We start from the raw sequence: 26157 nt of genomic DNA on the forward strand, positions 1-26157 counted from the left end.
GAGATTTCATGGAATCATAGAATAAAATCACAGAATGGTGGGGTTGGAAGGGGCCTTTAGAGATCATCCAGTCCAACCCCCTGCAGAAGCAGCTCCCACCTAGATCAGGTCACACAGGAACGTGTCCAAGGGGGTCTTGAAGCCCTCCAAGGATGGAGCCTCCACACCCTCCCTGGGCAGCCTGGGCCAGGGCTCCCTCACCTCTCAGTAAGAGTTTTTTCTTTTGTTTAAATGGAACTTTTTGTGTTGTAGCTTCATCCCATCACCCCTTGTCCTGTTGCTAGCTACAACAGAGAAAAGGGATGTCCCAACCCCCTGACACCCATCCTTTAGATAATTGTAAATGTTAATAAGGTCTCCCCTCAGTCTCTTCTCCAGACTGAACAGCCCCAGGTCCTGCAGCCTTTCCTCATGAGGAAGATGCTCCAGTTCCCTGATCATCTTGGTGTCCCTGTACTGGCCTCTCTACAGAAGTTCCCTGGAGCTGAGGAGCCCAGAACTGGACACAGGACTTCAGAGCAGAGGGGGAGCAGAACCTCCTTTGACCTGCTGCCCACACTCTGCTTGATGCCCCCAGGCTGCCATTGGCTTCTTGCCCACGAGGGCACGTTGCTGACTCATGTTCAATTTATTACCAGCCAGCACTCCCAGGTCTATCTCTGCAGAGTATTTAGCTGAAGCAGTGAGAGGCATTTAGGTGCCACTTGAGGCTCCTGCTGAGCTTAATTAAGTTCTAAGGCACCGTGTCTCCCTGCTTTGCCTTTGGAGAACCAGTGTACACCAGAGGAAAGTGCTACTGAAGCTCTGCACCTTTACCTAAAAAAGGCAATTATTTTGAGATTTCCCACGAAAGATGAGAGGGATTTTCCCATTCTTCACCTTCTGGTGAAGAATGCAGCAACCTTGTTCCACTGTGAAGAGGAAGATTGAGACCTTGTGAATTTCAGAAGGGGAGAGATTTGCTTGAATGAGGCCTGTACCAAGAGCAAGCTGGTGGGAGAAGACAGAAGTGAGGAAAGAGCCGAGTTAGAAAGCGCTCTAAGAGAGACTTGACAGAATCTTACTTCCTTGCTTTAATTGTGGTAACTCACCTCTACTTTGCTGAGGCATAAACAAGAGCCAGAATGGCTGCTACAGTGAGTAGAAGCTACTAATTTGTTGTAGAAGTTGGAAATGTTATAACAGATGATAATACATGATTTGGCAGAAGTACACTTCATCAGATTGGGAGAATCTGATTGGGAAATGATCTCTTGATGTTCCTTTCTTGAATTGATGTTCCTTTCTAGTCCGTCTTCCTCCTCCCTGTAACTCCTCTCTTCCTGGATGGTGGCTGCTGAGCTGCCTGTGTGATGTACCATCTGCTCTTGAGCAGCTGTCCCTCAGCAACAATTCCTGTTGCATCCCACTCTTCTCTGAGTTGACTCCTGCCTTTCCATCTTGTCTTGGTTTCAGGGATCTCCATCCAACCCTTATCTCTCTTTCTTCAGCCCCACAACTCCAGCTGTTTCTTCTCAGATGCCTTTGAGATGTCCACTCCCCAGGTCAAGTTGAGCCTCCCTCTTGCAGAGGTTTTGGGCCCTGGGATTTCTCCCAGTTGTTTTGAATGGAGGTGAGCTGGCTGCTGGAACACAAGGGGTACCTCTCCCACTTTATGTTGTCCTTCCTGCTCTGCAAGGACCCTGATGTCCCTTCACAAGGGCATTCTTTCACGCTACTGTAAAGCACAGTGGTTGCCAAAACTGCTGCCTTTCCCCCCGTTTTCCTGCAGGCTGTATTGTTCTCAGCTGTGGTACACAGAGCTCCGGGCTGGCTCCTTGTCTGAGCCTTCTAAGCAGTCATCCAGGTTTTAACTGGCTTGGGCACAGATACAGTGCCTTCAGCAGAAGTGGCAGTCATTTCCCCACGGGCCTGGTGAGGCTCGTCCTTTCCCAGGGTGGTCTCCAGTCGTGGCTGGTTTGGAGGGAGTTTCCCATGGCCTCCTGGCAAGTGCTGTGCCGGAAAGCATGTCTGCTCCCTTTGCTCCCTCCCGAGGAAGCTGTTAGGGCTTGGCAGGTGAAGCCTGGGAAGTTGAAGTCTTGGGAGTTGGTTCTTGGAGAGGGAACTTCAGCAGCAGTAGGGATTTGCTGCCTGACATTCTTGGGAACAAATTCAGCTCCAAGGATGAAAACTCAGCATTGAATGGAAACTCCTGAAGGCTGGTGCTTTTTAACTGGGCAGTCGCAGATGCCCAAACCACAGGTGATGATTCTCTCTTTGCTTGGAAGCCAACCTTAGCAAGTCCTGGGTGCTTATTTCTTTGGTGTTTTCTTTGGTGTTCTTTGGTCAGGAAATGGGACAGCAGATGAACATAGGTCTGCTGCAGGATGCTGGGGTCTGCTCATGGGCTGAACCCTTTGCAATGCCTCCTCTGTCTTTGTCCACACAGGGGCCGTGTCATCAGACCCACGTTTCATTTCAATGTACCTTCCCTCCCCTTGACACCCCTGTGATGTCTCCTTTGGTGAGTGTGCCCTGGGCTTGGCCCCACAACTTGAGGGCTCTGTGTGTTCCCAAAATGGAGCCCTTGACTGCAAGCTCCTGTGTCACTTGTGTGTTCCTCCAGAACAGCCTCAGACTGTTCAACCCAGGGCTGGTGGCTGCTTCAGCAGAGCTTTGCCATCACGGGATCAAACAGGACCCAAGGAACAGAAAGTCAGTGGGTTTGGGTGTCCCTCACAACCTGTGCATCCCTACCCTGCCAGTCCTTGGCAGCAGAATGACTGGGAAAGTCATTCTGGGCCTGGGAAAGGTTTGTCCCAGAAGGGCTCAGGACTGCAGGAGAAGGGAGTTGAAGCCACCCACCAGCCTGTAGAGCTGTGGGCAGATGTTCCTGCTGAAAGGCAACCACAGCATTTCCCTCCCTGACCTTTGGTGTGAGATATTAATTAGTGCCGTGAGGCCTCCTCGTTGTCACTGGCCAGGTAATGTGCCCAAGGCACAGCTCTGCACCAGGCACTGATGTTCTTAAGAGACGTGGGCTCCTTCTCCTTCCTCCCCAGAAGCTCTGCGGCAGAACCAGTGACTGAGCACCCCGAGCATCTCCATTGAGCTGCAGGCCCTGGGTCTCCATCTCAGTCTCACAAAAGGCTTTGTACTGAGATGATCTGCAGTTTAAAAGTGAAATCATTTTCATACTGCTGGTGGACAGAAAACTCATGGTCTCTCCTGAGCCACTTCCTCCCCTCCCCACATCACCCCTCTGCCACTGCTGCAGTTCCTTTTGAAGAAATCTGCCCCCACACAACGCTGAGTGAGCAGCCCATGGGAGATGGCTCCTGGCAGAGCTGGCCAGCCAAGCCAGATGTCCACTCCAGCGCAGCCTGTGGGCTGATGTCCTCTCTCTGCAGAACATCCCCACCTGGTGTAGTTGTCTCCTTGCTTTCCCATTCTGAAGAGCAAGTGTCAAAGCTCTAGTGATGTGAAGCTTTGTGGGCAGTGAGCAGAGCCAGTGTGCAGCGTGGCTGTGCTGTCCCTGTGTGTCAGGTGATGTGAGACACGGTGCCTGCTGATTTTGTGGATTGCACTTTCAGAATGAATGCTCTGTCTGGGTGCATACTTCTAAGTGAGAAATAATTGGTGTTGCTTTAGGGGCAGGTAAGAGAGCTCCTCTCAATTGGAGAGAAACTTCTGATGCTCAGCACTGTTAAGAGTGGGGCATTTCCAAAGCAGCTATGTCTGTGGTCAGTGTGAAAGGGAATTTTGACCATCAGATCCTTGCTCAGCTTCTCAGTGAGCTGTAATTCAGAGGCTGTAGTTAAACTCCAAGCCCAGTTTTGTCGTGTCAGGGTGTTCACAGCGGGAGTCACAGCATAAGTTGTGCACAAATGCATGCTGGTGTCCTTTCCCCAGGCTGCCCTCGCACCTTGGTGTGTCGCCTCACCAACATCTCCTCGGTGCCCGTGACCTTCAGCCTCTGCATTCCCAGGGATGGCTCAGGAGAGCCCAGCACTTCCAGTCTTGTTCAGATCTCAGACAACATTCACCCATCCTGTAGAAAAGGAGCCCAAGGCCATGTCAAGCCAACCGAGTTCTCCATCAGGCCTCGTAGAGGGACCATCTTCCCCCAGGGATCCCTGGCTCTCCAGCTATGGGGAGAGCCAGACGTGCTTGGGCAGGTGGAGCTGAAACTTCACTGATGCATGAGAGGGCTTTAGGGCTGGCAGCTCTGAGCAGAATGCGGTGAGAGATCTGCCCTAGTGTTAGGCTTTTGTTAGCTGGGTTATCCTGGGACTTTTCTGAAGGAGCACTGCTTTGTTTCCAAGATCAATGATGATCACGAACCATATGGTGAAGCACAGAAGCCATTTGGGAGCTGCTTAGAGCAATGTCTTTGATTGAAAGTAGGCAGAGGAAGAGTGAGGAAAGAGCTGTTAAAAAGAGACATGTCATTGCCTAAAGCTGTTTGCTCTTCCTCCCTGTCCTATTCTTCCTCTCCTGTGGAGCAGAAGGAGTTGTACTCCATGTGGTGATCTCCAGTGGGGACTGGAAAAGCTCTGGCACAGCATCTGCTGGGCCATGTTTTGCCCTCAGCTTTCCCCTGGTAAAGCTGAACACCTTCTGTTGAAGTCAGCAGGTTCCCTCTGGATTGATGCTGTTGTAGTGGGGACTTAGAAATTAATTCTAAGGCTGTGCTGAGTAGAGCATGAGTCTAAAGGTGCTTGGATTTAGCTTACAGATGCCCTGATCCCTGCAAGGTGTATTTAACAGACCAGATCTTGTCAAAAGACTCTCATTGCTCCCAGAGGCTGTGCTCTGTGCACAGACCAACAGAGGACAATGGCTTCTAGGAGTGATGAAGCTTTTAATGCTCTTCTCTCCTCTCCCTCCAGGTCTCCCTGTGTTCCACCACAGTAAGGACGTACGAGCTGGCGCTGGCGCTGGACGTGGATGGTGTTGGTGAGGAGGTGTGTGAGCTGCCCATCACTGCCAGGTACCAGCACTTTCCTCACAGCTGAGCCCCTCTCCTCATGCCCCCAGCGCCGAGCTGCCTGTGCAGGGTTCTGCCTCCAGCTCCAAACCAGAGCCAGTTGTGGCCAGCGAGCCAGGAGGGCAGCAGGGCTGGGAGAGCAGCCCATGTTGTGCTCAACACTCAGGCACGGCCCTGAGCCTTTTGCTAAAGGGAACATCATGATATTTGTTATTGGCCTGGGTTTTGGTGCTTGAGCTGTAGCCAGTTTCCAAAGGGCCACCTCTCCTCCTTCCTGCCAGTGGTGGGCTTGGGCTGGGCTGTGACCAAAGTGCAGCACTGGACACAGCGAGGAGCCTGCTGAGAGCTGGTGTGTGGTTCAGCTGACAAAAGCTTGTGCCACATGAGAAAAGGGCTGATGGCAGGACTGGTGAGGGAAAAATAAAGGCAAGGCCTTAGAAAGGGGAAAATGGTCCTTGCTGTGGAAGGTGGACTCAGGTTTCTCTGCTTCCTTCTGGTTCTCTTGAGCAGTCTCAGCCTTGTGCCAGAAGTCGCTCGTGCTGCAGGCAGATTGGATCCCGTTGTGCTGCAGTGGGTGTCAGTTTGATGACAAGAGGGATGCAGAGAGGAAGGAGCCAGCTTTTGTGAGACACTGGAGTCTTGTGTTCCTTGAGCCCAGGTGAGCACTGGTTGATGGTGGGAAAGCTCCCCCAGAGCTCACATCTTGCTGGGACTGTTGGGAGGACCGTCTTTGCAAGCCCCTTGGGGCAAAAGTGCCCATCAGAGAGCTCTGGGACAGGGCCCCGTGGTGCTTAGCCTCAGGGTTTGCCCATCCTTTACAGGTGACTTCACACAAAGTGAAAGGTGATTTATAGCTGTATTAACCATGTTTGACAGCGACAAACATGCTCCATTTCATGCTCTTTGGGGAGCAAACACATTCTGCATTGTCTCAGCATCCCCCATTGCAAGTGATTTGGATAAGACCTTGTGCTGGGAACAGGAATCTACCTGAAGGGAAACCTTGGGAAGCAGTTTATCTTCTCTAGCCTTTGAGGTACAGGAGAACTTAGAGGACAGTGAAGAGCTGCTGCAAGGAAGCTGCCAGCAACAGGAGTGGAGGCAGCAGATTTTAGACCCCCTAGGGCTGCGGAGTCTTGTGTCGGGGTTATTTCCTGCCTTTCTGCTTTCTCCTGAGGGTTTGCTGTGTGGTTCTCCAGCCCCAAGCCATGTGAGATTGGCCCTGCTCATAGCTGAGTGCAGGTGCCGGTTGCTCTGGAAGCCCAAGCGGTGGGAGAGCAGGACACTGTTGTTTCTGTCACTGTGTTTGGGAGGGAAAGATCCCCTCTGGTGAGTACTAGGGAAAGTTGGGCCTTTGTGCCACTGCTCTTGGTGGGGGTAAAGGGTACAGGCAGAGTTGCTGATTGCAGGGATCCTTCCTGGCAAAGCAAGATCTTGTGATCCATGGCTGGTGTGGGCAAGGAAAGAAGAGATTCAAGGTATAAGCAAAATCTGATGCCTTGAGAAGAGGAAGGATGGTCGAGGGAGGGTCTCCTCCTCCTCTCCTCTGCCCTGGTAAGGCCTCATTTGGAGCCCTGTGTCCACTTCTGAGCTCCCCGGCTCAAGAGAGAGAGGGAACTGCTGGAGAGAGGCCAATGCAGGGCTCCCAAGATGCTGAGGGGATGGAACACGTGTGTGAGGACGAAAGGCAGCGGGACTTGGGACTGTTCAGTCTGGAGAAGGGAAGGCTGAGGGGGCACCTCATCAACACTCACAAGTATTTAAAAGGTGGATGTCAGGAGAATGGGGCAACACTTTTTTCTGTAGTGCCCAGTGACAGGACAAGGGGCAATGGGTACAAGCTGGAACACAGCAAGTTCCACTGGCACAGGAGCAGAAACTCCTTTGGTGCTGAGGGGAGGGAGCCCTGGCCCAGGCTGCCCAGGGAGGGTGTGGAGGCTCCTTCTCGGGAGGTTTCCAACCGCACCTGGACACGTTCCTGTGCCCCCTGAGCCAGGGGAACCTGCTTTAGCAGGGGCTGGGGCTGGAGCAGCTCTGCAGGGCCCTTCCAGCCTCTACTATTCTAGGAACCTGTGACTTCCTTTTCTATTTCTGTCATAAAAGTCCCAGACTCGAGGGTGATGTGGGGAGATAGCTGGCTACCAGGGTGCTGCAGGAGGAGAAGCTCACCTCAGCTCTGGTGCTCGTGTCTCATTTCCAGCCACAGGATATAGAAGAGAGCAGTGGAGAGGTCGGAGCCAGCCTGGCAGGCTGCAGAGGGGCCCTGAGGGAAACGTGTTGCAGGGAAGTCGCTGGCCATAAGAGCAGATCGGGAACTCTCCTCTCCCTGCAGGGAGGAGCTTGGCGTGGCTGTGATCAGCAGTGTCAGATGCCTCTGCATCCTGACGTGGAGGCCGGCAGAGTCTGTAAACGGCCTTGTTGGAGCAGGGGAAGGCTGGGACACTGCCGTGGTGTGATAAGCTACGAAGGCAGGCCTGGGAAAGCCAACTGGGATGTTCCGGCGCCTCTGTTTGGAGGCCTAAGTGATGCCAGGGACTGGAGGCGTTTGCCCAGCTGTCAGTCAGGAGGGGCCGTGCTCACTGGCTTCATCCTTGTATCCTTGCCCCCCTCGTGGGAGCAGGAGGTGCTGGTGCAAGAGCAATTGATCTCTGAGGGTGTCCAGTTGTGGCCGTGTGGCTCCGATTCAACAAGCGCCTCCTGTCTTGGTGTTCCCGTGACTCTGCTGTTCTGCCTCGTGTGTTTCTGGGCATCCTTTGCCCCGAGTGCGCTCTTCAGAAAGGGGTGACCCGATGCAGGAGATGCAGCGAGCTGAGGGCAGAGGAACCGAAGCAGCGGGTTGATGTCATCGGAGCAGAAACCTGAGAGACGGCTGTGACAGATGGAGCCCTGAAGCCATGGGCTAAATCAACCCAGCAGCCAGGGCAGAGGGCTGGCCACGGCCTGAGGGGACGGTGTCTGTGCGTATCTGTGTGCCTAGATCTCAGTGGCAGGGAAGCGGGCGTAAGCAGCGGTGTGAAGCGGGCAGACGCAGCTGGTGCGGGACAAAGGTGGGAGCGTGGCTTGGGTTTGGCGGCGATGGGGTTAACTCGGCCCAGCCGCCGCAAGGGGGCGGAGCCAGCCCGCCCGGCGTCGCGGTGACGTCACACGCCGGCGCCCGGGCGCGCGGGAACGGCCGTTGCAGCTGTTGGCGGCGAGCGGCGGGTGAGTCCCGGCCGAGCTTCGTCTGAGCTGCCGGCGAGCTGCGGCTGAGCTTTGACTGAACTGCTGCTGAGCTTCGGGCTGAGGTCCCTCTGAGCTCCCCCTGAGCTCCGGGCTGAGGTCCCTCTGAGCTCCCCCTGAGCTCCGGGCTGAGGTCCCTCTGAGCTCCCCCTGAGCTCCGGGCTGAGGTCCCTCTGAGCTCCGGGCTGAGGTCCGTCTGAGCTCCGGGCTGAGGTCTGTCTGAGCTCTCTCTGAGCTCCGGGCTGAGGTCCCTCTGAGCTCCGGGCTGAGCTCCGTCTGAGCTCTCTCTGAGCTCCGGGCTGAGGTCTGTCTGAGCTCCGGGCTGAGGTCTGTCTGAGCTCTCTCTGAGCTCCGGGCTGAGGTCTGTCTGAGCTCTCTCTGAGCTCCGGGCTGAGGTCCGTCTGAGCTCTGGGCTGAGCTCCGGGCTGAGGTCCCTCTGAGCTCCGGGCTGAGGTCTGGCTGAGCTCTCTCTGAGCTCCGGGCTGAGGTCCGTCTGAGCTCTGGGCTGAGCTCCGGGCTGAGGTCCCTCTGAGCTCCGGGCTGAGGTCCCTCTGAGCTCCGGGCTGAGGTCTCTCTGAGCTCCAGGCTGAGGTCTGGCTGAGCTCTCTCTGAGCTCTGGGCTGAGCTCCGGGCTGAGGTCCGTCTGAGCTCCCCCTGAGCTCCCCCTAAGCTCTGGGCTGAGGTCTGTCTGAGCTCTCTCTGAGCTCCGGGCTGAGGTCCGTCTGAGCTCTGGGCTGAGCTCCGGGCTGAGGTCCCTCTGAGCTCCGGGCTGAGGTCCCTCTGAGCTCCGGGCTGAGGTCTGTCTGAGCTCTCTCTGAGCTCCGGGCTGAGGTCTGGCTGAGCTCTCTCTGAGCTCCGGGCTGAGGTCCGTCTGAGCTCCAGGCCAAGGATCATCTGAGGCTCATCTGATCTCCGTCTGAGCTCGAGTCAGCATCAGGTGAGCACTGGGCTGGGTACTGGGCTGGACATGGGGCTGGGCACTGGGCTGAGCATTAGGCTGCAGGCAGTGAGCAGTGACACTGAACATTGCTCCTTTGCAGTCTTTAGAATTGTTCATTCCCTCCTTGTGTTACTCTGTTGTCCCACTTATTTGGGATCCCCTGGGTGCTCCAGACCCAAGGAGATGAGGTTTTCATCCCTCCTTGCTCTTCTGCTTGCCTCCTCCCCCAGGTGATCACCAGGCTTTGGGCAGAGCGGGAGCCCCATGGGCTCTGCTTGGGTCAGCACTCGTGGGACAGTGCGGGTGGCACTTGCTGCCTCTCAGGGTATTTTGCAGAGCTTAGTGTCAGTGTGATGTTTACCATGCAAACCACTGCAGGAGCTCGAGACTGCTTTGGGGAGTGTGGGGTGGTTTTGAAGACTCAGCTGAAACTTTGTTTGGAGTGCCTTGGAGCCAGGCTGGCAGGCTGCAGAGGGGCCCTGAGCAGGAGAGGGAGATCAGTTGCAGGAAAGTGTCACTGGCCATAAGAGCAACCTCTGGTACCTCTGTTTGGAGGCATAAGTGATGCCAAGGGCTGGAGGCTTTTGCCCAGCTGTCAGTCAGGAGAGGCTGTGCCCACTGGTGTTTCTGAAGTTGCCAATATCTCTGTGATGCCCCTGGTTTCATAGGCTGTTTCCCAGACAGTGTGGGTAGGAGGAGTGTTGCTCATGGGCTGTTCAGGAGAAAGCTGCCTGTGGCTTAAATATGTTTTGGGGAAGTCCAGGTGAGACCTGCTTGATATTCTAATGAGGGAAATTCTCTTTCTCTGTGGGCTAAAACACCCAGGGAAAGTCTGAGAGGCACGTACACTCGTGTGCTTTCCTGTCCCTGTCTGTAGATCTGCCCCTGCGGCAGGGCAGGCAGGGGCCCTGGGGTCCCCTTGCAGGCAGGGCTTCCTCCCAGGGGCAGGGTTCCCGGGCCCCTCGGGCACAGATGGAACTGCTTCTCCTTGCGGCAGGTTTTCCAGCGACATGAGCAGCCAAGTGAAAGCAGAGCTGCACCCCAAAGCTGCTCCTGCAGGCAGCAGGCGCACGGTGCGGGGCAGGGCGGCTGGAGCCGACTGGCTGGGCTGGAAGGATGAGGATTGGTGTGAGTGGGAGCCGCTGCCTGCAGCGAAGGGCAGCCCTGCCGTGAGCCGCCCCAGCCCTGCCCCGGCCGCACGGCCCGGCCCCGCCAGCCACGTCCCGGCTGCAGAGGAGGCGGCAGCTAAAGCGGCCCCGCTGGAGGAGGAGGACTGGCTGATCGCTGCCTTGGCTCGCAAGAAAGCCCAAGCGCAGGCCAAGGCCCAGGAGAGGAATGCCGAGGCCTCGGAGGCCCCAGGGGAAAGGCTGCATCCCCGTCCTGCTGTCAGGTAAAGGCACAGTTGATGGCCACGCTGCTCCCGTTTGCTCCACGTGTAGCTGCTCCAGCAGCACCTCTCCCAAAGCCTCGTCTCAGATTGAGGCCATTAGCTGTAAGCGCTAGTTTGTCTTGGGGTGGAGCCCTGGGAGCCCAGCACCTGAAGCTGTGCAGCAAGAGCTGGGTGCCGCCAACCCGCTACATCTGCTGTAAATCTCCCTTTGAACGGCTCCTTGCTTAAATGCAGTAGTGCCAGCACTGCAGTCTTTTATCCCAGTGCTATTTGAGCCTCGTTGTATGTTTTGTGATGTGGCTGCTGTGGTGTGGCCGTGTGCTCTCTCCATTTCCCACTGCCTGGCCTGACTGTCCTTAGGACACTCTTGCTGAGCTCACGTGTGGTGCTGCTAACACTCAGACTTGTGTCACAGCTCTGTTCTAGGGGATGATTTCTTCAGCAAGCTCTCTGCAGAGGACAGCAAAGCTGCAGGGGTGAGTCCATATTTCAGGAGAGAGCCCAAGTGTGTCAAGGGCTGGGACTGGGCTGGGCTAAGATTGCCCCTGATCTCCCCGTGTCCAAGTCAGTAGTGGGATATGGGAGATGGACTGTGCAATGTGTCTGAAGAGGTAACCCCTCTGTGGCATCCCTGTGGAGTGGGGAAGATGGGACAGGGGAGTGGGTGGATGGGGGGAGAAAGGCTTCCAGGTGCCAGGAATTATGTGCTGCTGCAGCCTTCCTGGGTGCGCTTCAGGGAAAGTGTTGTAAGAAGAACACTTGCCCAAATCAATGCCTTTGAGTTTTCCTGATGCTTGTCCCTGAGGCAGCAGAATCTCAGCAACAGAAGCAAGGCACAGGGAGGTTTTGAGTGAGAAGGGCACCCAAAGGTGCTCGTGTGCTCTTCTTTCTCATAAACCGAGGAAAAGCAGAGGCTGGAGTGAGGGGGGGGGAAGTTTCCAAAGTCTGCTCATCTCTGATCTCTCCCCTCCCTGGCACACAGGGACCCAGGACCTCTGCCACAGACGCAGAGAATCTGCTGCAGAACCTGAAGGTGAGTGTGGAAATGCCTCCCACTCCCCATACCGTGCCTCCAGCCGTGGCCTCCAGCATCAGCTTCCAAAGGGAGCAGTGACACTGAGGCCTTAGCAGTGCTCACCCTGCTCCCATCCTTGTCCCCTTGCTTCCCAGGATATGGATGACCTGGAAGCTGATCTCCTGGGGATATCAAAGCCCAGTTCTGCAGCAGAGAAGACAACAGTGAAAGGTCCTGAGGAATGGGGTTCCTTGGGAGAAGGACGAGCTAAAGCCCCAGGGAAGCTGTTAGCTCCTGAGAAAGGTTAGAGGGAGATTTTACTTTTGTCTTCACAACTTGATTGGGAATGAGCAGGGGATGTCTTCATCTGGGAACAAAAAGTGGAAGGAGAGCCAAAGGGGTTGCATTAGAGGTATGCCAGCCACAAGGCTGTGGGGAGGAATGTGTGGCGTCACATGTAGCTGCAGAGGAGCAGGGGGGCTGGCGTCTTTGCACCCAGTTGCTCCTCTGGGCATTGACTCAAGGCTGCTTGTTTGAACAGAGAAGGAAGAGGACTGGAAGAGGAAAGATGATGTGTCTGGCGAGTACGAGTCCTCGGTGGCCTCCACACCCAAGAGCCCAGTGGCGAGGAGGCGGTCTGTCAGGTGTGGTGCTGCGTGTGTGTCCCTAGCTCCAGGCACACTGCCCCTGCGACAGGGCAGGCAGGGGCCCTGGGGTCCCCTTGCAGGCAGGGCTCCCTCCCAGGGGCAGGGTTCCCGGGCCCCTCGGGCACAGATGGAACTGCTTCTCCTTGCGGCAGGTTTTCCAGCGACACGAGCAGCCAAGTGAAAGCAGAGCTGCACCCCAAAGCTGCTCCTGCAGGCAGCAGGCGCACGGTGCGGGGCAGGGCGGCTGGAGCCGACTGGCTGGGCTGGAAGGATGAGGATTGGTGTGAGTGGGAGCCGCTGCCTGCAGCGAAGGGCAGCCCTGCCGTGAGCCGCCCCAGCCCTGCCCCGGCCGCACGGCCTGGCCCCGCCAGCCACGTCCCGGCTGCAGAGGAGGCGGCAGCTAAAGCGGCCCCGCTGGAGGAGGAGGACTGGCTGATCGCTGCCTTGGCTCGCAAGAAAGCCCAAGCGCAGGCCAAGGCCCAGGAGAGGAATGCCGAGGCCTCGGAGGCCCCAGGGGAAAGGCTGCATCCCCGTCCTGCTGTCAGGTAAAGGCACAGTTGATGGCCACGCTGCTCCCGTTTGCTCCACGTGTAGCTGCTCCAGCAGCACCTCTCCCAAAGCCTCGTCTCAGATTGAGGCCATTAGCTGTAAGCGCTAGTTTGTCTTGGGGTGGAGCCCTGGGAGCCCAGCACCTGAAGCTGTGCAGCAAGAGCTGGGTGCCGCCAACCCGCTACATCTGCTGTAAATCTCCCTTTGAACGGCTCCTTGCTTAAATGCAGTAGTGCCAGCACTGCAGTCTTTTATCCCAGTGCTATTTGAGCCTCGTTGTATGTTTTGTGATGTGGCTGCTGTGGTGTGGCCGTGTGCTCTCTCCATTTCCCACTGCCTGGCCTGACTGTCCTTAGGACACTCTTGCTGAGCTCACGTGTGGTGCTGCTAACACTCAGACTTGTGTCACAGCTCTGTTCTAGGGGATGATTTCTTCAGCAAGCTCTCTGCAGAGGACAGCAAAGCTGCAGAGGTGAGTCCATATTTCAGGAGAGAGCCCAAGTGTGTCAAGGGCTGGGACTGGGCTGGGCTAAGATTGCCCCTGATCTCCCCGTGTCCAAGTCAGTAGTGGGATATGGGAGATGGACTGTGCAATGTGTCTGAAGAGGTAACCCCTCTGTGGCATCCCTGTGGAGTGGGGAAGATGGGACAGGGGAGTGGGTGGATGGGGGGAGAAAGGCTTCCAGGTGCCAGGAATTATGTGCTGCTGCAGCCTTCCTGGGTGCACTTCAGGGAAAGTGTTGTAAGAAGAACGCTTGCCCAAATCAATGCCTTTGAATTTTCCTGATGCTTGTCCCTGAGGCAGCAGAATCTCAGCAACAGAAGCAAGGCACAGGGAGGTTTTGAGTGAGAAGGGCACCCAAAGGTGCTCGTGTGCTCTTCTTTCTCATAAACCGAGGAAAAGCAGAGGCTGGAGTGAGGGGGGGGGAAGTTTCCAAAGTCTGCTCATCTCTGATCTCTCCCCTCCCTGGCACACAGGGACCCAGGGCCTCTGCCACAGACGCGGAGAATCTGCTGCAGAACCTGAAGGTGAGTGTGGAAATGCCTCCCTCTCCCCACACCGTGCCTCCAGCCGTGGCCTCCAGCATCAGCTTCCAAAGGGAGCAGTGACACTGAGGCCTTAGCAGTGCTCACCCTGCTCCCATCCTTGTCCCCTTGCTTCCCAGGATATGGATGACCTGGAAGCTGATCTCCTGGGGATATCAAAGCCCAGTTCTGCAGCAGAGAAGACAACAGTGAAAGGTCCTGAGGAATGGGGTTCCTTGGGAGAAGGACGAGCTAAAGCCCCAGGGAAGCTGTTAGCTCCTGAGAAAGGTTAGAGGGAGATTTTACTTTTGTCTTCACAACTTGATTGGGAATGAGCAGGGGATGTCTTCATCTGGGAACAAAAAGTGGAAGGAGAGCCAAAGGGGTTGCATTAGAGATATGCCAGCCACAAGGCTGTGGGGAGGAATGTGTGGCGTCACATGTAGCTGCAGAGGAGCAGGGGGGCTGGCGTCTTTGCACCCAGTTGCTCCTCTGGGCATTGACTCAAGGCTGCTTGTTTGAACAGAGAAGGAAGAGGACTGGAAGAGGAAAGATGATGTGTCTGGCGAGTACGAGTCCTCGGTGGCCTCCACACCCAAGAGCCCAGTGGCGAGGAGGCGGTCTGTCAGGTGTGGTGCTGCGTGTGTGTCCCTAGCTCCAGGCACACTGCCCCTGCGACAGGGCAGGCAGGGGCCCTGGGGTCCCCTTGCAGGCAGGGCTCCCTCCCAGGGGCAGGGTTCCCAGGGCCCCTCGGGCACAGATGGAACTGCTTCTCCTTGCGGCAGGTTTTCCAGCGACACGAGCAGCCAAGTGAAAGCAGAGCTGCACCCCAAAGCTGCTCCTGCAGGCAGCAGGCGCACGGTGCGGGGCAGGGCGGCTGGAGCCGACTGGCTGGGCTGGAAGGATGAGGATTGGTGTGAGTGGGAGCCGCTGCCTGCAGCGAAGGGCAGCCCTGCCGTGAGCCGCCCCAGCCCTGCCCCGGCCGCACGGCCTGGCCCCGCCAGCCACGTCCCGGCTGCAGAGGAGGCGGCAGCTAAAGCGGCCCCGCTGGAGGAGGAGGACTGGCTGATCGCTGCCTTGGCTCGCAAGAAAGCCCAAGCGCAGGCCAAGGCCCAGGAGAGGAATGCCGAGGCCTCGGAGGCCCCAGGGGAAAGGCCGCATCCCCGTCCTGCTGTCAGGTAAAGGCACAGTTGATGGCCACGCTGCTCCCGTTTGCTCCACGTGTAGCTGCTCCAGCAGCACCTCTCCCAAAGCCTCGTCTCAGATTGAGGCCATTAGTTGTAAGCGCTAGTTTGTCTTGGGGTGGAGCCCTGGGAGCCCAGCACCTGAAGCTGTGCAGCAAGAGCTGGGTGCCGCCAACCCGCTACATCTGCTGTAAATCTCCCTTTGAACGGCTCCTTGCTTAAATGCAGTAGTGCCAGCACTGCAGTCTTTTATCCCAGTGCTATTTGAGCCTCGTTGTATGTTTTGTGATGTGGCTGCTGTGGTGTGGCCGTGTGCTCTCTCCATTTCCCACTGCCTGGCCTGACTGTCCTTAGGACACTCTTGCTGAGCTCACGTGTGGTGCTGCTAACACTCAGACTTGTGTCACAGCTCTGTTCTAGGGGATGATTTCTTCAGCAAGCTCTCTGCAGAGGACAGCAAAGCTGCAGGGGTGAGTCCATATTTCAGGAGAGAGCCCAAATGTGTCAAGGGCTGGGACTGGGCTGGGCTAAGATTGCCCCTGATCTCCCCGTGTCCAAGTCAGTAGTGGGATATGGGAGATGGACTGTGCAATGTGTCTGAAGAGGTAACCCCTCTGTGGCATCCCTGTGGAGTGGGGAAGATGGGACAGGGGAGTGGGTGGATGGGGGGAGAAAGGCTTCCAGGTGCCAGGAATTATGTGCTGCTGCAGCCTTCCTGGGTGCACTTCAGGGAAAGTGTTGTAAGAAGAACGCTTGCCCAAATCAATGCCTTTGAGTTTTCCTGATGCTTGTCCCTGAGGCAGCAGAATCTCAGCAACAGAAGCAAGGCACAGGGAGGTTTTGAGTGAGAAGGGCACCCAAAGGTGCTCATGTGCTCTTCTTTCTCATAAACCGAGGAAAAGCAGAGGCTGGAGTGAGGGGGGGGGAAGTTTCCAAAGTCTGCTCATCTCTGATCTCTCCTCTCCCTGGCACACAGGGACCCAGGGCCTCTGCCACAGACGCGGAGAATCTGCTGCAGAACCTGAAGGTGAGTGTGGAAATGCCTCCCTCTCCCCACACCGTGCCTCCAGCCGTGGCCTCCAGCAGTGCTCACCCTGCTCCCATCCTTGTCCCCTTGCTTCCCAGGATATGGATGACCTGGAAGCTGATCTCCTGGGGATATCAAAGCCCAGTTCTGCAGCAGAGAAGACAACAGTGAAAGGTCCTGAGGAATGGGGTTCCTTGGGAGAAGGACGAGCTAAAGCCCCAGGGAAGCTGTTAGCTCCTGAGAAAGGTTAGAGGGAGATTTTACTTTTGTCTTCACAACTTGATTGGGAATGAGCAGGGGATGTCTTCATCTGGGAACAAAAAGTGGAAGGAGAGCCAAAGGGGTTGCATTAGAGATATGCCAGCCACAAGGCTGTGGGGAGGAATGTGTGGCGTCACATGTAGCTGCAGAGGAGCGGGGGGGCTGGCGTCTTTGCACCCAGTTGCTCCTCTGGGCATTGACTCAAGGCTGCTTGTTTGAACAGAGAAGGAAGAGGACTGGAAGAGGAAAGATGATGTGTCTGGCGAGTACGAGTCCTCGGTGGCCTCCACACCCAAGAGCCCAGTGGCGAGGAGGCGGTCTGTCAGGTGTGGTGCTGCGTGTGTGTCCCTAGCTCCAGGCACACTGCCCCTGCGACAGGGCAGGCAGGGGCCCTGGGGTCCCCTTGCAGGCAGGGCTCCCTCCCAGGGGCAGGGTTCCCGGGCCCCTCGGGCACAGATGGAACTGCTTCTCCTTGCGGCAGGTTTTCCAGCGACACGAGCAGCCAAGTGAAAGCAGAGCTGCACCCCAAAGCTGCTCCTGCAGGCAGCAGGCGCACGGTGCGGGGCAGGGCGGCTGGAGCCGACTGGCTGGGCTGGAAGGATGAGGATTGGTGTGAGTGGGAGCCGCTGCCTGCAGCGAAGGGCAGCCCTGCCGTGAGCCGCCCCAGCCCTGCCCCGGCCGCACGGCCTGGCCCCGCCAGCCACGTCCCGGCTGCAGAGGAGGCGGCAGCTAAAGCGGCCCCGCTGGAGGAGGAGGACTGGCTGATCGCTGCCTTGGCTCGCAAGAAAGCCCAAGCGCAGGCCAAGGCCCAGGAGAGGAATGCCGAGGCCTCGGAGGCCCCAGGGGAAAGGCTGCATCCCCGTCCTGCTGTCAGGTAAAGGCACAGTTGATGGCCACGCTGCTCCCGTTTGCTCCACGTGTAGCTGCTCCAGCAGCACCTCTCCCAAAGCCTCGTCTCAGATTGAGGCCATTAGTTGTAAGCGCTAGTTTGTCTTGGGGTGGAGTATTAGCGCAGGGCTTTCTCCTACTTGATCCAGCCTGCAGCCCTCCAGGCTCACCTTGCTGTTGTGGCCAGAATCGCACCCGCTGTCCCAGGTCTTGCAGAGCTGTCCTGGATAAGCACAGCCCCACATCACACGCTGTGTTCCTTGTTACTGTTTGCATTCCCCTTCGTTCCTCCTAGTTCCAGACACACCGCCTCCTCCTGCTGAGTTTCCACCGGCACAGGTTGAGCCTTGTGCCGTTGGAATGAGGCGCAGAAGGGAATTGCAGAGAGCCGTGTGTGATGTGCAGGGCTGTGTTAGCTGGGGCTGCTGCTGTCCGGGGTGAGGGGGGATGAAACGAGTAGGAACAGCAGTGATGGAGGTTTTGAGACAGAGGCTTTCAGCTGCAAGGCAGGAATTGGTGTTGGGGACAGGATCTTGCCTTCCCTGAGCTCTTCCACATCTGGTGTTTCTGCCTGCAGTCATCCAGCCGCCTCCACAGGAGCCCCACAGCAGGCAGCTGCCCTGCAGGACACAGCCAGTGCAGACAGCTCTGGGTAAGGCCTCTGTCAGCTCTCGGGCACCCTCCGTGGGACAGATGTCCTGCAGAAAGCAGCTGCGTGTGTGCAGTGGGGGAGTGGGGGGGGCTGGGAGCCAGCAGCGATCCCTTTGGGCCTGAGACCTCTGTAGCTAGGAGGGAGGGCAGCTCGGCATGTGGGTTGGGTTCTTGTGTGTTGGAGCACTAGGAAAGCCAAGCTTTCAACTTCAATGGCAAGCAGAGCAATATCTGTGTGCCTCTCCCTGCTGTGCATCACTTGTGTCTCTGCCCCTGCAGGCAGCCGGTGCCCTGGCTCAGCACCACGAAAGGAGCCTCAGCTCAGGCGTCGGAGGCTGAGAAGGAGGATCCCTCCGGAGACACCAGCGCCCTGGGTGCGTTTCCTGGGATTGTGCAGCTTGGGCAGCAGGATGCAGAGAGGCTCCCCCTGCCCTGCAAAACAAGAACAAATCAGGAGGCACAGCATTGCCCTTGGCCATGGAGTTGCTGCCCAGGCTTTGAGCAGCCGGTGTGGGAGCAGTTTGCCACGCTGCAGGATCCCACCATCCCCCTTTTGTGGTGTGGTGGAGACACGGTGCTGGGGCACACTGAACTCTGCAGGGCTGCCTTTGGGCTTTCAGAGGGCTGCAAAAGACTTGGTTTCTCTTGGTGGGCATGAGTTCATGCTGTCCTTTCTCTCTTCCCCCTTCCCTCTTCCTGCCCACGTGCTGGTCCCACTAGTGCTGTGTCTGGGCTGAAGCTGTGCACCAGTTCAGAGCCTACTGAAAGCAACTCTTTTAGGATTCAGCCTCCTCCCTAGGTGATGGAGATGGAGGAGGAGCCATGCTTTGCCCTCAGCCTTTCTCTGCAGGGCAGAGTGCCAGCATTGTGGGGGTGCAGGAATGGACAGGCCTGCCTGACCCTCTGTCCCCATCACCACCCACCAGAGCAGAGCAGGACCCTTCTCACTCTGCCCGGGAGAGCCAGACCTTTGTCCTTCTGGGACGGGATGATTGCTGTTGCCATGTCTGAATGGCAGACTTGTTCCATTTTCAGCCTCTACAGCCTTATTGCCAGGAGAGCAGGAGGTGCAGGGCCCTGTCCCACTTGCTCAGGTAGGTCTGCTGGGCCTGTGGCCCTGTGAGGTGCAGGATCAGGCTTGTGCTGATGGCCCTCTGCTGCCAACTCCTCGTCATCCAGCTCTGTGCATCCATGGGAGCCTGGGTTCATGGAGGGAAAGTGTTGGGAGAGCTCTGGGATACCACAAGTTGTATTTATCAGGCCAAAGCACATGTGCTGTGGATGCTTTGTAAATCACAGCAGTTGACACTGCTGCATTGCCTGAGCAGCATGTACAGACTTCTCCAGGCACATATACGTCATATTAACAGCAGAGATTGCAGTTGATAGAGGAATTGGCTTCCTCAGCATGGTAGTGAGGATACTCGGAGATGGTTTCTAGAGCACTGGAGGGCCATCAGAGCCTTTGGCAGAGAGGGCAGCTCTTGCTTTGTCTTTGAAGCCCCTTTTCACGTCTGCCTGGGCCTCCTTGCCCTGCCTTCATGGCAGGACAGCTGCTGTCTCCCCGAGAGCTGCCGGCCTTCTCCTTGAATCTACCCCCACAGCAAGAGGAGCCCAACATCATTTTGTCTGGGATAGGGGCTGCTGAGCATCAGAAGGGAGCCAGGCCAGCAACAGGGTTGGGCTGGGGAAGGGTAGAGGAAGGGCCTCAGTAAGCTGGGTATGAATTACCACTCCCAGGCTAGGAAGAATGTTCCCTCAGGACTTGACCTGCCTGAGAGCAGCCCTGTGTCTCTGCAGGTTCCCACGCCCAGGACACGTCTCCAGGCTGCCCCACAGCTGCAGGTGAGACACACGCCTTCCTGTGTGGGCTGATGGCCACCCCACAAAGCCACGGATCCTGAAGGGCCTTGATCTTCCCTCTCCATCCTCACAGGCAGAGTCCTCAGGCCTGGGCTTGCTGCATGAGAGGAGGCCGGGGCATGGCACTGCCCAGCTCTGTGAGGATGCATCAGGCTGCCGGGCAGCTCTGGTCAGCGCCCAGGCCCGTGTGGCAGAGCTGGAGAGCCAGGTGAGCCCCGTCACCTGCTGGAAGGGGGCCACGGGTGACACAGCGGGAGGAGAAGGGCTCATGTCCACTCCAATGGCATCAGAGTGACAGGGGAGAGAGGAGAAACCTCTCTGTCCAGAAGTAGCCATGGCCACTGAGTGAGTGCTGCTGTGGGAGCTGTGTCCCTGGAGCAGCACAAGGACCTTCTCCCCGGGTGCCCGGCAGGTCCAGATGCTGGAGGTGGAGCGGACGCAGCAGAGGCTGTTGCTGGAGAGTCTCCAGCAGCAGCACCAGAAGAACCTGGATCTTCTCGAGAGCCCCTACAGGTACCAGGCTCTTACCTGTGCTCCCCTCCTCTGTCAGATCCTTGCCTGCAGCCATCTCCTCTGAGGTAGGGAGGGCTGGGCTGCTTCCCCAGTCCATCCTTGGGGTGGACAGGCACAGAGGCACGTCGGAGTGGACCTGGTGGGGACAGAGAGCAGCCCCACAGGTGAACAACCAAGGTTGGAGTCCACTCTGACCAACACTGTCTGGTGGGTGGTGAGGAGGAGGAACAGGTTTGGAGGAAGTCTTTGCCAGCATGTCCCCAGCCAGTGCAATGCACTGAGCAGCAGCAGGAGGGTTTGAGGCTCTGACTGTGGAGAGGCCGAATGTTTCCCATGTGCACAGCAACACTGATCTGAATCCCCACGTGCACTTTGGGTGGAGAGCTCCAGGTATTGCCACGAGAGCAACACTTCTCCCTTGGTGTGACCTCTACGAGCAGGCGGCAAATGAAGGTGTTGGAGGAGAGCCACGGGCGGCAGGAGGAGAGGCTGCGGCAGGAGCTGGAGCAGCTGAGGGCTCAGCTGCTGTCGCAGAGCCAGGACGCGGAGCAGGCGCAGGCAGAGCTGCGGGCACAGCACCAGCAGCAGCTGGCAGCACTGGAGCAGCAGCACACGCTGGAGGTGAAGCGGCTGCAAGAGCTGCAGAGGTGAGAGCAGCACACACGTGGGGTTAGTAGCCCTGCTCTTGGCAAAGGAACCAGGGAACAGCCTGGGGCTGCGGTGAAAGGAGGCTCGAGAGGCACTGGGCTGTGGGTGGCTCAGTGGCTTTTGGAATGGGGATTTGCTTTGTAGGTTGGCACAGGGAGATGTGGCTGGAGGTACCATTTCAGAGAGAATGTTTTACCTTTTTACTTAGTCCAGTGAGCCACTGGTGTCGCACGTAGTTTGGGTCAATGAGAAGCCAGGTTTTGGTAGAGAAGCCCTTAAGCCCTGCATGTGGTCCGTGCCAAATGTGGATGGCTGTCAGGGGCGTGCCCTGTGACAGCCCACCACGCCAGCTCAGCTCCTGGCACCACTCAGCTCCATGACCAGGCCTCTTGCACAGTGCCTGTCACGGGGAGCACGGCTTTGAGACAGCCCGTGGTGGGCTCCTCACCCGTGTCCCGCAGGACGTCCATCCAGGAGCTGCGCCAGGACTACGACGAGCAGCTGCGGCGGCTGCGGCGACTGAAGGATCAGGAGGTGGATGCGGTGACCAGTGCCACGTCACACACCAGGTACCAGCCCCCTGGCCGTGGTGTTCCCCGCAGAACCAGCCTCAGGCTGTGGCAACAGAGCCCATCCCCTCTTCCCCCTGCTGCCTCTCGCAGGGCTGCTGAGCACTTTGCTCTCTGTCAGTACTCTGCTAAGCAGCAGCTCTGTCTTCCCACCACTCTGCTGTGACCCACAGAGGGGCAGGGCAGGACTGCCTGGCCTTTGGCCCACCACATCTCCCCCTCCATCACAGTGAGGTGAAGCGTGTGCCACAGGGTTGACTTTCTCCTCGCTCTCCTCCGCAGGTCTCTGAACGGCGTCATCGAGCGGATGGAGAAGTTCTCCAGTGATCTGCACGAGCTCTGGCACAAGGTGGAGGCCAAGCACCACAGCACCTCCCAGGAGCTGGCCACGTGGGCACAGCAGCTCAGGGGTACGTCTGTCAGCCATCTGTCAGTGCTGGAATGGCTCTGGAGGCACCCAGGAAATGGGGAGAAGGTGCCCTGAGTCAGGCAGGGACTGGGAGCCGAGGCTGGCAAAGCCTGGCCTGCCTCGGCCACTGAACACCTCGGGGTGTCCCCGTTACGAAGTGGGGTCCTGGGGGTGTGCAGAAGGGGAGCAGCACAAATGCATGCAGGTTTTCTGCTGTGAGTGGGCAGAGAGGGCTTCCCACCTCGTGCTGCTCATGGCTCGTCTGCTCCCTCTGCACAGTGCTCCAAGACAGGATGTTGCAGCAGCAGAAGGACATGGAGGAGGAACAGAGACGACACCAGGACGTGATTGCTAAAGTGGAGGCCAGGCTGAGCGAGCAGTGTCAGCAGCTGGAGCAGGTGAGCCCAGGCTGTCTCTTTTGCCCGAGTCAGCCCTCCTGTCTGGGTTTGGGATAGGTATGTGTTGTCCCAGGAGCCTGGAACAGCCCCTGTCTCTCCTCCCTGTCCAAACCCAGGAGCGCTGCAGGGCGCTGGCGGAGCAGTGCCAAGTGGGATCTCTGCAGCGCTCGCTGGAGGAGCGGCAGCAAGTCCTGAGCCAGCAGCTCTCCAAGGAGCGAGCAGAGCTGGAGAGGGCCAAGGTGAGGTGGGACAGACAGCTCCAGGTGCTGTTCACGTGTGCCCCGAGTGTGAGCGGGGCTGCAGTGCGCTGTGTGGTGGAGGAAGGAGCCGGGTTCTGGGCTGCAGCACTTTGCTCCCTCAATCCCACCCCCAGGCGCAGTGACTCACAATCAGAGTGGTCCCCTGGCAGCTGGAAGCTTGGGGCTGAGCTCTCCAAGCAGGGCTCACCCCAAGCACTGGGAGCTTGAACCAGCTTCTGGATGTTGCCTAATGTTTGGTGGCAGAGATGGGCTGAAGGAGAAAAATCCATCAGCAAAGGGGACTCAGTGCTTTGCCTCTCCCTCTCTTGTGACATTCTGCAGAGCACTTTTCTGGCGGAGCAGCAGTTGGTGGTGCAGAAGTGCTCAGAGGAGTACCAGAAGCTGGCGACTGAGTGGGCTGAACTTCGTGCCCAGCAGCAGCAGAGCAGGGTGAGGATGGAACTGGACACGGGCACATGGGTTCCCAGGGAGAGGGCACCATCAGCAGCCTGGCCAAAGTACTGCAGCGCAGCCCCTTCCCATGCCCACAGGGCAGGCTCTACGCTCCTTCAGGTGTTTCAGACAGAGATGTCCCTTGGGGTGGTGAGAATCAGGCTGCCCCAGGAGCAGCCTCCACCAGCCTGCTTTAGATGCTGACAGAAGCGTGGGTTCCTCTGTCTCTCCCCTCTGCCTGTGAGGAGTTGGGGCAGCCAGACCAGGCACAGCCACCTCCGTCATGAGAGGAAACCCCCACGGTGGGTGTAAGCAAAGCCTCCCCCTGCCACGAAGTTTTCCGCTCTTGGCCTAAAAACCAGGCTCGAAGCCTGAAAAATGAACCAGACTCGAAGTCTGAAACCAGACTCGAAGCCTGAAAAACCAGCTCCAAGCCTACTTCATGTGGCGATCAACCCAGGGTCCGATTCTCAGCTGGGTGGGAAGAAATCAGTCCTACTCCATGTGAGTGATAGCAGAAATCTTCACTTTATTGAGAGCAGGCTCTAACTTATATATCCAACAGCTTCAAAGCTAGCTCAGAACCAGCAGCTAATAGATTACATTCTCATGTTCATCCTACTTGCGGTTCCTGCCATAAGCAAGCTCCCTCACATTTTCCCATCTTGTTTTTCTCCGTGGTTGTTTTCCACCTTGAGCTGTTAGCTCGTTAGCTGAAAACAGCCCGACCTTGAAGGAGCAGAAAGCGGCCTGCTGTCTGCGCTGACTACGTGACAGCAACTGCTTTAACCATGGCTCTGACTCTGGTCTTGATTGTGCATTAAATTCATATAACTAGAACTCAGATTGCCTTGCCCCGTCGGGCCTAACATTATACCCCGGGATCCATGTCCATTCTCCCTTAACCATTCCTCCACATCCCCCTGCCATGGGGACGTGGCCAGAGCCAGCTCTGCTCCCTCCTAGGGCTATCCAGAGGGGATCTGTGGCACAGACAAGGTGGCAGAGCTGCCACAGTGGAAAAGAAGCATTCAGCCTGAGTATTTCCACTGCTGACAAATTGTTTTGCTTTGAGCATGTTTGAGGGTGTGCAACATGGTTGAGGGGCTCTGTCCTTCCCAGGGAAGGGAGTGTGTGTGTGTGTACAATCCCAGCTCTGCCAGCCCTGGTCCCCAAGGGGTGATGGATGAGGGCACTACTTAAGTACCTGGAGGTGTTGCTCTGCACCCCACACTGGCACACACGAGAAGCTCAACGGGGGCAGATCTCTCCCATCACTTGGGAAAGACTCACAACAGTGAACAGGACAGGGCAGGTAGTGCATTGGTTTCCCCCGTACCCATCCCAGGAGCTGGCAGAGCTGAAAGCCAAGGAGGAGCAGCTGGAGAAGGCCAGAGAGCTGCAGGATAAGGCCTGGCAGAAGCTGAGGCTGGAGAAGGAGAGGGTGAAGGTGGCTGCGCAGCGCGTCCGGCAGCAGGAAGAGAAGGTGCAGAGCAGGGCCAAGGTGAGCACAGCATCTGCCTGAGTCTGGCAGCAGAGCTGGGAGGGGTCACAGCCCTCCCCAAGCCAGGAGGAGTCCTAGTGCTGTCCTGGAAGGAAATGAGGGGATGCAGAAAGGAGCCCTGCCCCATAGCAGCAAGGGACCCTGTCCCCAGCCTCCCCAGCCTCTCTACCTTGCAGCTCTCATCCCAGAAGGACAAGAGGGGGCAGCGAGTGCTGCAGAAGGCTTGCAGGGGGGAGTGTGAGCACCCAAGGAGGCTGCAGGCCATGCAGCAGCGCTTGAAGCAGCTGAGGCAGCAGGAACAGCACCTGCAGGAGGTACACCCCCTCGCCTTTCCTTCTTGGCCTGAAGCCACCGTGTTGAGGGCCTCAACCTTTGCCAACAGCGTCTCTCTCTCTTTCTCCTGGGGATGGGGCAGGAGTGGCTGAGCACGGCTCTGAAGAGGAGACAGCTAGAAGAGCGATGTGAGGAGCTGCCCAACAACCCCATGATGCTGCTGACTGCAGACCAGGACCTCGGTGCCCCTGTGAACGGCCTCTCCAGCACACTGTGTAAGGCTTTCTGCCTGTTGCCAATGGGAAGGGACATGCTGGGGGGGGAGCTGCGCTTGTATTCCACTTTTCAGGAGGCTTGGCATGTTGCTGAGGGCTGAGTTAGTTCCCCTGATGATAAACCTCAGCTATGAGTTGGCCCCTTGTCCTCTGAAGGCAGGGCAGTGCCAGGAGGGTGTAGAGGGGGCAGAAGGGGAGAGGCAGCTGGATTAAAGCCCATTTGCAGTGGGTGGTTGGGGAGGACCTTGCTGTGGGGACATGCAGGCAGCTGGAAAAGGAATGCTGTTGTCTCTGTCTGCAGTTCCCCTGACAACAGCGGCACCACAGAGCTGGGGTCTTGTTGCAGAGCCTCCAGCTCCTGTCAGGGTGCTCCCTCAGCACAGCCCTGGGGCTGGCAGGGACACCCTGGCCACAGCCAGCGGCACCGAGCTCATTGACGCCACACTGCTGCTGCTGAAGTTCAGGGCCCAGCAGGTGAGGGGGAGGAGGCTGGGGCTGGAGAAGGGGCTTGGAACCGGCTGGATGGGAACAGGGCTGGCTAAAGCGTGCTTTGAGGCCGGCAGCCACAGCATGGGGTGTCTCCTCAGACCATTACTGAGCTGTTGGGCTGGGTGGGCTTCCAGAAGAGGACCTAGAGGACCTGTCACACCTAGAAGAGTGATGCCAGAAGCAAGGAGGGGTGAACCTTCACAGCTTGTCTCAGGTTCATTGATAACATGCAGGACCTGATGGTTCATCCCTCTCCTCACACCATCCCTGACTGGGAGAAGCCATCTCTGCTGGACTCTGGCTTTGTGATGTGCCAGTCCCCTCCCTTCAGCCCCCTGCTTCCCTGCTGGGGCTTTCTCCAGGCTGGGCTGCTCTTTCAGGCTGCTTCTGTAGGATTCGGGGTACTTTCCTCACCCAGTGACACCCCGGGCTGTGACTCCGTTTGTGTTGCACTCTGATATCTGTCCCATCATCCCTTTCTTCTCAGGACCATGATTTCTTAGAGAATGAGGAGTTCTACCTGGAGAGTCTGACAAAATCATCCTATCACACGTCAGCTCGGTCACGAGGATGGTGGTCAGCACATCTCACACCAGCAAAACTGCAGCCACGTCTCCACCAACTGGTGACAAAGAAACCCAAGCTTTCTTAGGCATTGTGGGCTTTTGGAGGCTGCACATTCCCAGCTGCTGTAAATCCTCTCTATCGAGTCACCTGGAAGAAAAACTATGTCAAATGGGGCTCTGAACAACGACAAG

At 57.4% G+C, this 26157-nt stretch overlaps 1 protein-coding gene and 3 long non-coding RNA genes across 4 annotated transcripts; all 4 read left to right on the forward strand.

Annotated features, from left to right (window-relative positions):
* The first annotated feature begins 11746 nt into the window (after positions 1-11746).
* Positions 11747-12720, forward strand: LOC133627441 (uncharacterized). The gene is made up of 3 exons (XR_009820196.1): positions 11747-11836; positions 12075-12177; positions 12333-12720. It is a non-coding gene; the product is annotated as an uncharacterized LOC133627441 (long non-coding RNA).
* Positions 12721-13936: 1216 nt separating this feature from the next.
* LOC133627443 (uncharacterized) lies at positions 13937-14895 on the forward strand. Its single transcript, XR_009820198.1, has 3 exons — positions 13937-14043; positions 14282-14384; positions 14541-14895. It is a non-coding gene; the product is annotated as an uncharacterized LOC133627443 (long non-coding RNA).
* Positions 14896-16105: 1210 nt separating this feature from the next.
* LOC133627442 (uncharacterized) lies at positions 16106-17095 on the forward strand. Its single transcript, XR_009820197.1, has 3 exons — positions 16106-16212; positions 16451-16553; positions 16709-17095. It is a non-coding gene; the product is annotated as an uncharacterized LOC133627442 (long non-coding RNA).
* Positions 17096-17475: 380 nt separating this feature from the next.
* LOC133627489 (fas-binding factor 1 homolog) lies at positions 17476-26051 on the forward strand. The gene is made up of 18 exons (XM_062013227.1): positions 17476-17552; positions 17693-17767; positions 18046-18140; positions 18802-18860; positions 19567-19611; positions 19703-19837; positions 20042-20142; positions 20583-20789; positions 21252-21359; positions 21642-21769; positions 22048-22166; positions 22283-22405; positions 22748-22855; positions 24207-24362; positions 24539-24676; positions 24778-24910; positions 25212-25384; positions 25887-26051. The coding sequence occupies exons 1-18, from the start codon at positions 17476-17478 to the stop codon at positions 26049-26051; spliced, it is 2145 nt and encodes a 714-aa protein (XP_061869211.1).
* Positions 26052-26157: the final 106 nt, after the last annotated feature.

Source organism: Colius striatus, chromosome 21 (genome assembly GCF_028858725.1).
Source record: "Colius striatus isolate bColStr4 chromosome 21, bColStr4.1.hap1, whole genome shotgun sequence".
In the NCBI taxonomy this organism is placed as follows: Eukaryota; Metazoa; Chordata; class Aves; order Coliiformes; family Coliidae; genus Colius; species Colius striatus.